At 28.5% G+C, this 12,076-nt stretch overlaps 1 protein-coding gene across 8 annotated transcripts in view; it reads right to left on the bottom strand.

Annotated features, from left to right (window-relative positions):
- LOC113399144 (apoptosis-stimulating of p53 protein 1) overlaps nucleotides 1–12,076 on the bottom strand; it is a 240,190-nt gene that overhangs the window by 7,569 nt on the left and 220,545 nt on the right. For all 8 annotated transcript variants that reach the window (XM_026638209.2, XM_026638210.2, XM_026638206.2 and 5 more), the window contains one exon: nucleotides 9,148–9,320. In XM_026638209.2, coding sequence (XP_026493994.2) covers nucleotides 9,148–9,320 — 173 coding nt within the window. The remainder of the gene's footprint in view (nucleotides 1–9,147; nucleotides 9,321–12,076) is intronic.

Consider the following 12,076-nt stretch of genomic DNA (forward strand, 5'->3'; position numbering starts at 1 on the left):
TTAAAATAGCATTAGTGTCAATCTATGCTAATAACTAAATACATTAACACAAAACTTATACCAGAAAATGCAGCGCCTTTTGGAGAAGGTTTCAGAATATCATATTATTATACAAGCTGATGCGCTTCGCTGTTTCGTCGGTTTTTAATTTAGACTATTGACGAGACAATCTTGCATTTGGTGCACGATAATAAAATGCAAGATAATAAAAAAGCTAATATTTATTCATAAGGAATAATAAGAGTTTTTATCTTAACTCAATCTTCAATCTAGTAACAAATTGAATGTTAACACAGTCTCACAGTCTAATTAAAATATAATTAAACCAGCTGAAGCAGAAAAGGGTGTAATATTCTCTAATGACAAATACACGAGTGTCAATAAAAACAGACGAGGAGATCAAAATTGCAAATAACTGAAATCCGGGCTAAATATTTATATACACAATAAAATAAAACTAGACCAATTTAATCGGAAACCCATTATTATACCGCCAATTTATGTGACCACCAATACATTCTGGGATTGAATCAATTCCATCTGAATGGTTTTTTCCATGTCAACGAATTTTCTGCTCAAAGTAGAGAGCAATTCCATTTTTTTTTTCATCGTGTAAGAAGTACTTGTCATAAATTGAAAAACTTGTTCAATATCATTTTTCATAATAAATGTATCCAAAGGAATTGAGTAGATAGATATAAGGACGGAATTTTGCTTATAAATTTTAACATATTGGATAGAAATAACCATTTCATATATTTTGTTAGGCGTTACTAAAACAGTTTCCGTAAAAGTGCCTTCGTTTACATGGGTCAATCGTAAAACTCTATCCCTCTACTAAGCAAGTTTTAAATAAATCACGTTATGAAAATTTACTTTTGTCTTGCATCAGAATATTGCGCTGTACAAAAAACATTGCGCTATTGAAATAATTCGGAAGCGCAATAAATCTCTGGATTACGGCCATGAAATTAATTTGTCACAAAAACTTAATCGGCTTAAACTCATTAACGGATAAAGTTTCATTTTTAATTGAATAATAATAATGCAAATGTAATCGTATGGATTACATTACGAAATGACGTTTTAAGTACTATAACTTCTCGTAAACGAAATTATAATCTTTTATCGGCTAGATATGGATTTAAAATCAGAGTTAAGCTTTATAGAACAATACCATTGAAAGAGAAAATATTTGCTTCACAAATTTGTAAAACAAATATAATATAGAATATCTATATTTGAGCTTGATACAAAGTATTTTGATATACGATGATACAATTTAAAGGCTACGAATTTGTAAGTGATATATGTATGTCGCAAAAATAAAAATTATACATTTTATCAGTTTACAGTAAATGTGTAACAAAAATATGATGAAAACGGGCTACCTTTAGGAACGAGGAACAATCTAGAATCTCAGAGATATTATGCTACGAACTGGATTTTAGTATTACAATAGCTATATACAATAGTTATACACTCATATAATAGCTTTCCACGTTTTTTAACAGGGCCAGCAAACCCGACATATCGGTGCGAATTATTGTCAGGAACAATTTAAGACTTCCCACGTTGATATGGACGTTTTTCGACCATTTTAGTACTAATTTAGAGCTGGTATTATTATATAAACCGAATCTGTATAAAATAATACAAGAATGTGCGTAGACTATAAACTGTATGCGTTCTGGACAGTAACATTTTAAATCAACAACAAAGTCAATATCTTTTTTATTTGTATTCAAATATCGAACTAACAATTTCTTTAAACAAAACACCCAAAGATCATATTGTTTTATGTAGATCTATGGTCATCTTAAAGTTCATTCTGTACGATTTTGTGTTTTATACTTGTTACTATTGTATTATTATTACTGTCATTTTACATTTTATTTAACAGGTTAATAATTTACATATGTGCCATATATAAACGTATTATATATTATATAATATAATCGACAAAGTCTTTAATAAGGTTCAGTCAATTGTGCATATTGATTCGCCTGGATGGCGAAGCGTTAATATAATGCAATGACAAGAGATCATGATAGCATAGCCTACAGCAAGCTGTTTCACTGTCTAGCTATTGTGTGCCGAATTATAATTATGTATACTAGTGTTATATTATAAATCTGGAGTATTTGTTATAATTTAACACGGTAATGAGAAACTAACAGTCTTTATGCGTTACATAGTTGGATTTTTGATCAAGTTTTAGGCTATTATATAGGCTATTTACAATTTACGAACGTTAGGAGAGAAAAAAGTAACCATAAATGTCCATGAATAGATCTGTCATATATTTAAAAAAACATCTATGATCCAAATTTAAAACGGATGAACCTGCTGAGTAAAGCTAGTCGCTTAATAATTTTGATTCCACATTTGATATTTTCAAACAGTGCGATAAAGTAATCTGTTAATCCAAAATCCATTTCCCAATAAGCTGGGTTTCTGGTAGCGTTTAGTGTGTATGAATGGAATGAAATTTCATGAATTGGAGGCGGAATGAGGCTATCATAGAGCCTCAGTCGATAAAACGGTTCATTAACGGTACAAAAACAACACATCGGAATTCATTAGATTGATGAGGATCGAAGGTTTTAAATCCAATAGTCGTTAGTATAATATAAAAAAAACAAGTGCCTGTATAAGGAAACAATTGCTAATGTTATTATGCAATTCTGTCAGTAAGCAAATCAAATAACAACACATTGAAAACTTTATGATACAATATAGTGACGTATTATTTTATATAATAACATATTCGCGTATACGTTAACATTTTTAAAACAAAGTCAATAGTTTACATACAACACCGTTTAACCGTTCTCTGAAAGACGCTACATTTTCTGGTATAAGTTTTATATTTAGTCGTTTTTTTCAGTTGGCATTACAAAAATAACACCTCATTTATTAGTAGAGATATTTAATATGTCGATGTATGAAGTTATATTTAAAATACGTTGAATGACTAATATTATTTATTTATTTCTTATTTCAGTACGGTTTACAATCATATTAGTTGTGTCCGTATTGAATTCTCATTTCGGATTACATTGCTTGCAAAATAACGTGTATTAATGAGGCTTTGGAAACTACGTAATAGCAATTATATGATGCGATCGTTTGAGCTGACGTTAAATTAATATAATTAATTTAAAGCTGAATAGTCCAGTGTGAATTAGGTTTTGATTGCTTTTGTTATTATTTAATTTAATCATAAGGAAACAAAAATATCACAATCGTATCATAAGCTGTTACTGGTTTTATTTTGGTTGATTATCGAGAAATACGCGATATTTTTCAGAAATACGGTTCACCATCGGTATAGTGAGTTGACGTGATTTCGAATAATTAATAATAATATATTATAAATGTTAAGACATTTTAGTACTAAAATTATACGTGTAACCTAATTCATGTACAACAATCACAACAATTGTTTAGCTAAGGACTGTTTTCTTGTGCTGGGTACAGAGTTTATTCCATGTGTAAATAGATTATTAGTTTTCTCGCAATTTTATTTTCACCCCTATTCATTATTATAAGTAAATAAGTAGGTTGATTTTGAAAAGTTTTTATTTTGATAGAATTTATATTAATTAGTTTAGATGTGCGAGCTTCCATCACGCTTGATCACGCTGCTTCAATGCGGGTTGGTGGATCAGTGTCAGAATTTAATCTATTAAATAATAATAAAGATTTTCTCATAATGTATTTCTACCGACGAGCACATGATGAATTATAAACACAAATTAAATGCTACTTATTTAAAATATATACCTTTTGGTAATAATAATTTTTAAAATTTAAAATTACAAAAGTGTCACGTTTAAACGTACTTATAAAGCAATTTCTCTAAGAGTAAATCTAAAATAAAGTCGGGACATTTTTTATCGAAGCCCGTCATGATGGGAATTCTTTCGATCTTTCGACAAATTTCATCTCGAAGGCATTCTTTTAGATTGGCACCGTAAATTTACACAACGGCGAAATTAGATGGGCTATGTTGCAAGTCAGGATATTGGCTTATACTATATATATGTGTACTCGCACAGAAAATATACATAAAATCTTTCCATTCTTGAAAAGTATAATTAAATTCACTTAACTTTTATGTTATACTAACTTTTATACCTAACTTTAAAATTATTGATCTATGCAAAATCGAAGGCTTGCCCCGAAACTTTAAATTGTTATCGGCGTGCCTCAGTGAGTGAATTTCGTTCTTACAAGATGTCTTAGTGTGCGTGAGACGACCAAGAGTAAAGACAACAAAAAAATACAAATTCGATTATATTAAGATTATTTTATAAAAAAATATATTTATCGCCTTCGTATGAAGATATATACAAATGTGATAGATTTTAGGATGAACATAGGCCTTATAGTATGTTTAAACATTGTGAATATATTGTGTCAATTTGGTTGAAAAATTGACAATCGTGGTGATTTGAAAGAAAAAATGTATATAAGTTTTGTTTGAATTTAGTTATCAAACAGTATTAATCAACCATTTGATCATTAATTAGGTATTAGTATTAATATAAATAATCAAATACCATATTCATAGTAAACGGTGTTCCGTATTCGAAAAACATAGGGCCAATAATTCTAGGTATATTATTACATGTATAGTAATGTAACAAAAAAAAAATGAAGATAGGAGATGAAAGAAGAAACACGGAGAGTGCGATACAGACGTAGAGATCTTGATCTTTGATACAATTTTTTTTTTTTTTTTTTTCAATGTTGGACAACATCACATACATTACTCTGATCCCAATGTAAGTAGCTAAAGCACTTGTGTTATGGAAAATCAGAAGTAACGACGGTGCCACAAACACCCAGACCCGAGACAACGTAGAAAAATAATGAACTTTTTCTACATCGACTCGGCCGGGAATCGAACCCGGGACCTCGGAGTGGCGTACCCATGAAAACCGGTGTACACATCACTCGACCACGGAGGTCGTCAATTATTATTGTATTATAATAATAATAATTTTTTTTATGTTTGTTTACTCGTTTGAAGTTTTGAGTAGGTAAGTAGTTAGGAGTAGGTAGCTTTTTATAAAAAAAATATCAATAAACGTTATTATTAAATTCTCAGATAGTAAAAGTTAAACAGTATTAGTATAACTTAATTACTGAATAATCGCATCAAGCGTCAGCCATAAAAAAGTTTATTAACCAATGCTTATAAATTAGTAGTTAAATAAAATAAAAAAATAAAAAAAAAAAAAAAAAGTAAAAATAAATAAATATATCTTTTTTAATTTATATTCGGTGCAATTCAAAGTCATAATTCATTAAGCATCTCAGACTCTAAAATCTATACACGGCTTTATTAAGACATACTTACGTCCTAATATTTTAATCTGTGTAATGTTTTTTTCAAAATTAATTATTTAAAATGCTAATAAATACTTATTACAAAAGTCATAATTTTTTTTAAGATTTATACGTTATGTGTCCCTTGAACTTCGCCCGGGATCGATGAATCTTTGTGCATTTATTGTTGACACTTTTGAAGGTTTCTGGCATCGTTATCATGTAATATTGTAACGTAAGCCGGTCATTAGCTAGTAACTAATGAATATTAGAAAAATATACAAAAGTCATAGGATACAAAACTTATATCTTGATATTTTATGAATAATATTAAAAAAAAAAAACCTAGAGAATTATCCTCGAAGTGTTGACAATTGTAAAAGTGTTGTATATGGTGACCGTCATTTATTTAACGTTCTCAAAAATGCGAATAACGAAGGGTATTTAAATAGTTTATATTCTGCGGCAAATGTAGGTATATAAACCGTGATAAATCCGAATCGATTGTTACTAAAGGAAAGTGACACTCATCACAGCTTATGTAAGATTTACATTATAGGAGAATTACGTATCGTAATATGACATTATTATTTAAACTAAGAAACTGGGAAATATTTCAAAATTAACATACTCCCATGTATACAACATTTACACTCGTAGTGTTTTACGTGTAAATATTAAGAGTTATTTTATAGTAATTTATAAACCAGTATGATAACCTTTTGAAATAATTCACAATACAAAAAGCAAGTATTTAAAATATAACAACAAAATAAAATATTTATATATGATAAACATTTGACTTTAAATGTTTAATTAAGGGTTTTACTTACGAGACCAAATATTCAAAATATATCGTCAAGAGACAAGAACTGAAATCCAAACACTCAAACCAAACCACGCGTAATTATTTAAAATAAGATTTATTACAAATAACAAATAAACACTTCACTTCAAACCCTCGTTTGTTTATTCGCCCACGTCAAAAGTCTAAGGTCAGTTAGAGTACGATGAAGCAACACGCGCGACGCTGAAGCTATAACTAAATTGTCAAATTAGAATCTGAATCAAACAGACCAAACATTGCACTGGGTACAGAAGCGAAACAAGTTCGGAGATAAATCTCACGATTAGTGGAGTTAAGAGATTGAAATTTCACAAATGATTTAACTTCGTCTTATAAACTCTATAGTGAACAAATTAGGTACACGATACATTAAATTAGTTATGAAGCTCATTGAACAACTCATTAGAGCTTCTAAACTTTAAACGTGAATAGATATTTAGTTTACGTTAAGTAAATTTGTTTCAAGACTCAACTCAAGTTAAAAAAATAGTACTGTGTAATTTTAAAAATAAATTATTTATTATCTCATTATTTTTTTTACGTTTATAAATACATTTTGTTTAAACAAAATCTTCGAAGAATCTACAAAGAACACACGCTACGATGATATGTCAATATTATGTGTACAGGGTACCTCGCCGGTATGTCCAATGTTTGTTGGCTTTTTCCTAACATACGTATAAATTAATTTGTTTTGAATTAGATAATTATTAACTTTGTAGTATGAAATATTAATGTTAACTATTTTTAAATTTGTCTTCGAATTAATCTTTAGACTTAATATCATTTAAATCTGATTTTCAAATAGAGATCTATTCTTTAATGCTCAGCTAACTAGCATGACAAATGCAGACCATGATTCGTTTTAAAGGTGCCAATAATTGTCATGCCAACACTTAGATATTAATACTGTTATAATTTTATTTAAAGCGCAGTAAAAATACATATATTTACATTGCAATAGATACAAAAAAAAGGTAGCACTTAAATCGATAAAATGCTGTAACAAATTCAAAAACTTCTTCTTTTGCATAAATTGTGTATAAAATAAAACCGATGTTTTGCAACTTGTCGAATCTCCAGATCTTAATTGCGAAGAGTCAATGCTATCAAGAGCGTGTGATCGCGACCTAATGCCCGCAACCTATTTGGCGACTAGCTCAGTGCGAATTGACAGCGATTAAATATATTGACGCATTGTTTTTCATGTCTAAATAATATTTTTAGTAATATATTTAAAAGTCTACATCTACCCATTTGTACATGTACTGCTTATCTACCTATTTTTGACGATCTCACTAAGGTGATTTTAATATTGAAAAATGATAAATGCTTTTTTTAATTGTATAAGTAAACTAATTTCACTTATGTTTTATTTTAAAACAGTCTCTATTATTAAGAGTGTTCGAATTCCCGTAACCTACTTGGCGACGTTCACAATGCAAGAGTTGCTGAGAGTTACGTTTACGAGGACGCGTTCTCTACAGTCATGTTGATTCCTTTTTATATAATATCTACATGTCTCAATAGCTTGTAGAATTCAATGTTATCAACTAAAGTTATATACGAGTCGCAGGTTCGACTCTAATCAGAGCATTGTAGATTATTGTAGAGTATTCTAGAATATTGTATTAATAAATTAATAAAAAAACCGTGATCGTGATTTTATTTAACTGTAAAATACACGTTACCACGATGTATATATATTTCATTCGAGTTAAAATTATTTAGTGAAGATTTTATGATTTAATTTTTAATTTACATGACATAATATTTTAATAGATTATTAATTAAGCTTGATCTGACGTGCAATTAATCGAAGTGTTTTAGGAGGAAATGTACAACTTTGCTTATTCTAGAATATCTGCTAAGTAATTATGTCATAAAGTAGATTACGCGTGCAATATTATATTTATAACCATTAAACAATTGTAAACATTATTATCGCTATATTAATATATTATCATATAATATTATATCAAACATATATAGCGCCAGTAACTTTAGTTTTTTAAGCTTTAGTAATATTTTAACCTCTAAAGTATAACTGAGCCAAATAGTTATAAAGATAATTATTAGGTCATAAACTGCAATGTAACATATATACTACTTTTTCTGACATAATAAGTAAAGGAACCTTCATAAACTATAGGATCTATTTAAATGTCATCACATATAAACATATTAAGTAAATATTTCTTAACTCAGAAATATTCTGTCAATTGGTACTGAACAGCTGTACTGTTTTCAATAATAATGTATAAGAAATGTGTTTATATGTGTATTTATTTGAATACAAGTTAAAATTACAAACTTTTGGTTAAAAAAGTGCAAAACAAAATCTTGAAACTTCAAAACCCAGCCAGTGTGATGTTGTTTGTCTCTTTTATGTTAAGCAAAAGAAAAATCTTGAATACTCGACTTAAAATGACTGAAATTTCATTCGTTTAATAATTAATGATGTTGGCATTTTAATTGCGGTTTAAGTCTTTTTGTTTTTTTAATCTACCTGGATATTTTATCTCTTTTATTTAAACGTTAATACTTTATTTAAAAGTCAGTGCCTTAATATTGATGACCGATAAAAACATATAATGTGTTGTCCGTACGACAGGATGGGAAGTATGTAATCACCGATTACATCAAGATGATTATCAATAAAGAAAATCTACCATAAATTGTAATTGCATTTCTTGTTTCTTTAATGTTGAAATTTTCTTGTGAAATAATTAATTACGAGTCGGACAATTTTTTATTCAATTGACATAATACGAACGCGTATCTACAGGCTTCTAGAAACAGTTTTACCTTTAAACGATTGAAATATTAGTGAATCATATTCTTGAAGTAATTATCATTATTATTTAATAGATGCAATTGATTTAATATTCTCTGTTTACTAATACATTTATTTAGCTTAGTGTTTGAAAATTACAATGTATGCATTATATTAAACTTACCATTAATTCCCGCCTTAATTTATCCAACTCGTGAGCTGAAGGTGGAGCCGGCTGTACTCTGCCTCGCCTCAGTTCTTCTAACTGCCTCGTCAACTCTTCAACCTTCGCCACAGCCACTGACAGCTCTTTTTCTTTTTCATTAAACAACGCTCGTATCGACTCGAGGTCACTGGCTAGAAAAAATATTTTATTTCGAATAAATATAATGGAAACATTAAAATTAACTCACTATGTATATTTCATGAAGAATATTTCTGTACTATAAACCACTAGACACTTTGCAATATAATAGGCAATGCAGAATTTCAAAGTATTATATGCAGTTCTGTACACAAGTATTATATATATATAATATATGCGTCAAATGCTGTGCTGAATAAAAGTTCATGAATGTATAAAATTCACTTAATAATACTATTGTATGAAATTTAAATACTCGTATAAAGTTTTTTTGCTAATAAATAAATTTAATTAAAAGTAACTAGAATAATAAATAAATTGTCAAAGGTATTTTGATCAGGTTTTTTTTCTATTTGTGATAGATATTTTATAATTTGTTTAATATTGTCATGTTTTTGCTTACATTTTACTTGCAATAAAGCCAAGTACTATGACGAATCTATTTGAAACACGGAAAATAAGTGTCGCCATTTTTAATTAAGTATAATTTCAGCATTGAAAGTAATTTTATGCAAAAATGCTATTTCACTGTAAAAACAGCCAGCTGCGACCAATTTAAACGCTCCGAGGGAAATACCTCCGACTTTTCATTTACTAGAGACAATAAAGAGGGCTCTATCTGTATGAAGCGTCGTCACTCTAACCATAGCCTTATAACCAGGCTTTTCATTTACAATTAAAAAATTTACAAAATCTATAAGAAATTATTGCTTGTTCCTTCTGGAATTTTTTATGCTAACATTTCTATACTATTTGAAACTCTATGTAATTGTATCATTACAATAAAATAACATAGCTGTTTAGTTTGTTATATGATGTGGTAGAACCATAAGATTGAATGGAAACACCGCTTTGCAATTGATAAGTATCGTTAAATATATGAGATTGCATTCACCCTTATTACATGGATTTTATTGATAATACTTTACTCGGAATTGAAAGCAATTTAACTACAGACTTAAAAGGTTATTTGTTAAATTAAATAGAATAAAAACAAAATTATTTAAGGAAAATTTCAAAATTATTTCAATGTTTTAACGGAATATTTATAGGACTTTAGAATATTTAACCAGATTAATAAATATATATCTTTCAACGAATATTTCAGAAGTTTTGATCAATCAAGCAATTTCGATCTTTGAATTACTCAATAACACACGAACTCTGTTGAATTAAATATAACCTAATCTCTATAAATTACTTTTCCAAGAATGCGTATTTGTGTGTGATATATCTATACAGAAGCAAATTTATTTGAAAACTGTTTAACCTAGTGATCTGAAATATATGTTTAAGGTACCAACGGTTCAAATGACTGTCTTATTAAAAAATGCAATTCATCATCTTATTAAATTTTTAAACATTTTATCGCTAGCCTAGACTAAGCCAATATATTCAGCTAAGTTATTACCGGAGCTAAATTCTTAATAAACTCCATTGAATAAAATGGTGATAAAACAAAGACTCGTTTCGCCCCGAAACGTCGAATAGAGCAAAATCGAGGAGGTAGCCTTGTGAACTATCTAAATACCCGTCTTTCATTTTCTAAGACTTATACATCGCCCTGACATTGTTTATCTATTTATCTATCTACGTGATTTATTATATAACACTAAAATTTATTACACACTGTTTGAAATACAAATTTACACGGATACTTACGAAATAATTTTCATTTTTAATTAAAAAGAATTAAGATTTGACTTATAACTATAGGAAATTTGCTTTAATGCATAAAATAAAATAAAATGAATTAAAGTATAAATTATACATATGTTAATTCAGTTCATATGTGTATATGACAATCATATCGCTGAACTTTGAAGCAATAAGCCTTCAATTTAATTTAAGCAAACATATGAAATACATAAAATGTAATATATATTTTTTGGATGAAATACGAGTATTCCAATTTTAGTTGTTTTTATAAAATTTGCTGGTACATCGAATAACAAAACAAAAATATGATTTGAAATGGTTTTCTAAACGTAAAAATTTATAGAATTCATTCCGTTAACAAAATGTTTTGTCAATACGAAAAGCAATTTGGTTTAAAAAAAAATGTTTTCTCATATTGCCAGTTATTCGCATGTTAAAGATAAAAACGGTTGGGGTTTTATATATTTACATAACTCCTATATCACCATAATGTTTAATAGATTACTTATAACCGAAGTTTCATTAATTTAATGCGTGAATTCATCGCGTTCAAATTAATTAATATGCTAACACTGTATATAAATGTTACTTATTCAACTACATTAATATTATTAATGCTTACATAAAAGATAATTTACTAAGAAAATTGAGTATTACTAGTTTTCCTTTTAAAATTAAAACTAACATTTATTCGTATACTTTACTTTGAATGTTTTTTTTTTTAACAAACCAGCAATAAGATCACCTGATTGTAAATAATCAATTGCAAACTACTGCTTACGAGGACAATGTCTGAAGGATCATCAACAACATGACAAATATCGAAGTTAGGCCTCTTTAAATTTGACTACTATCCTTTAAACAGGAACAATTCACAGACCAATTCAAAGTTGATCTTTGGCGGTAATATAACCGATAAACGGGTTAGACCTAAGTGCCAACCCACTTATCGCACCAATAAAACAGAGCCAAGCCCTATCGACGGTATAATTATTATTGTAATCCGCATTACTTACATTATTATTGATTATACGTAAACGTCCTTCTCGTGACTTACTAAAAAACTTTTATATTTCACTGAGCAGAACAT

The sequence above is a fragment of the Vanessa tameamea genome, chromosome 15, assembly GCF_037043105.1.
Source record: "Vanessa tameamea isolate UH-Manoa-2023 chromosome 15, ilVanTame1 primary haplotype, whole genome shotgun sequence".
In the NCBI taxonomy this organism is placed as follows: Eukaryota; Metazoa; Arthropoda; class Insecta; order Lepidoptera; family Nymphalidae; genus Vanessa; species Vanessa tameamea.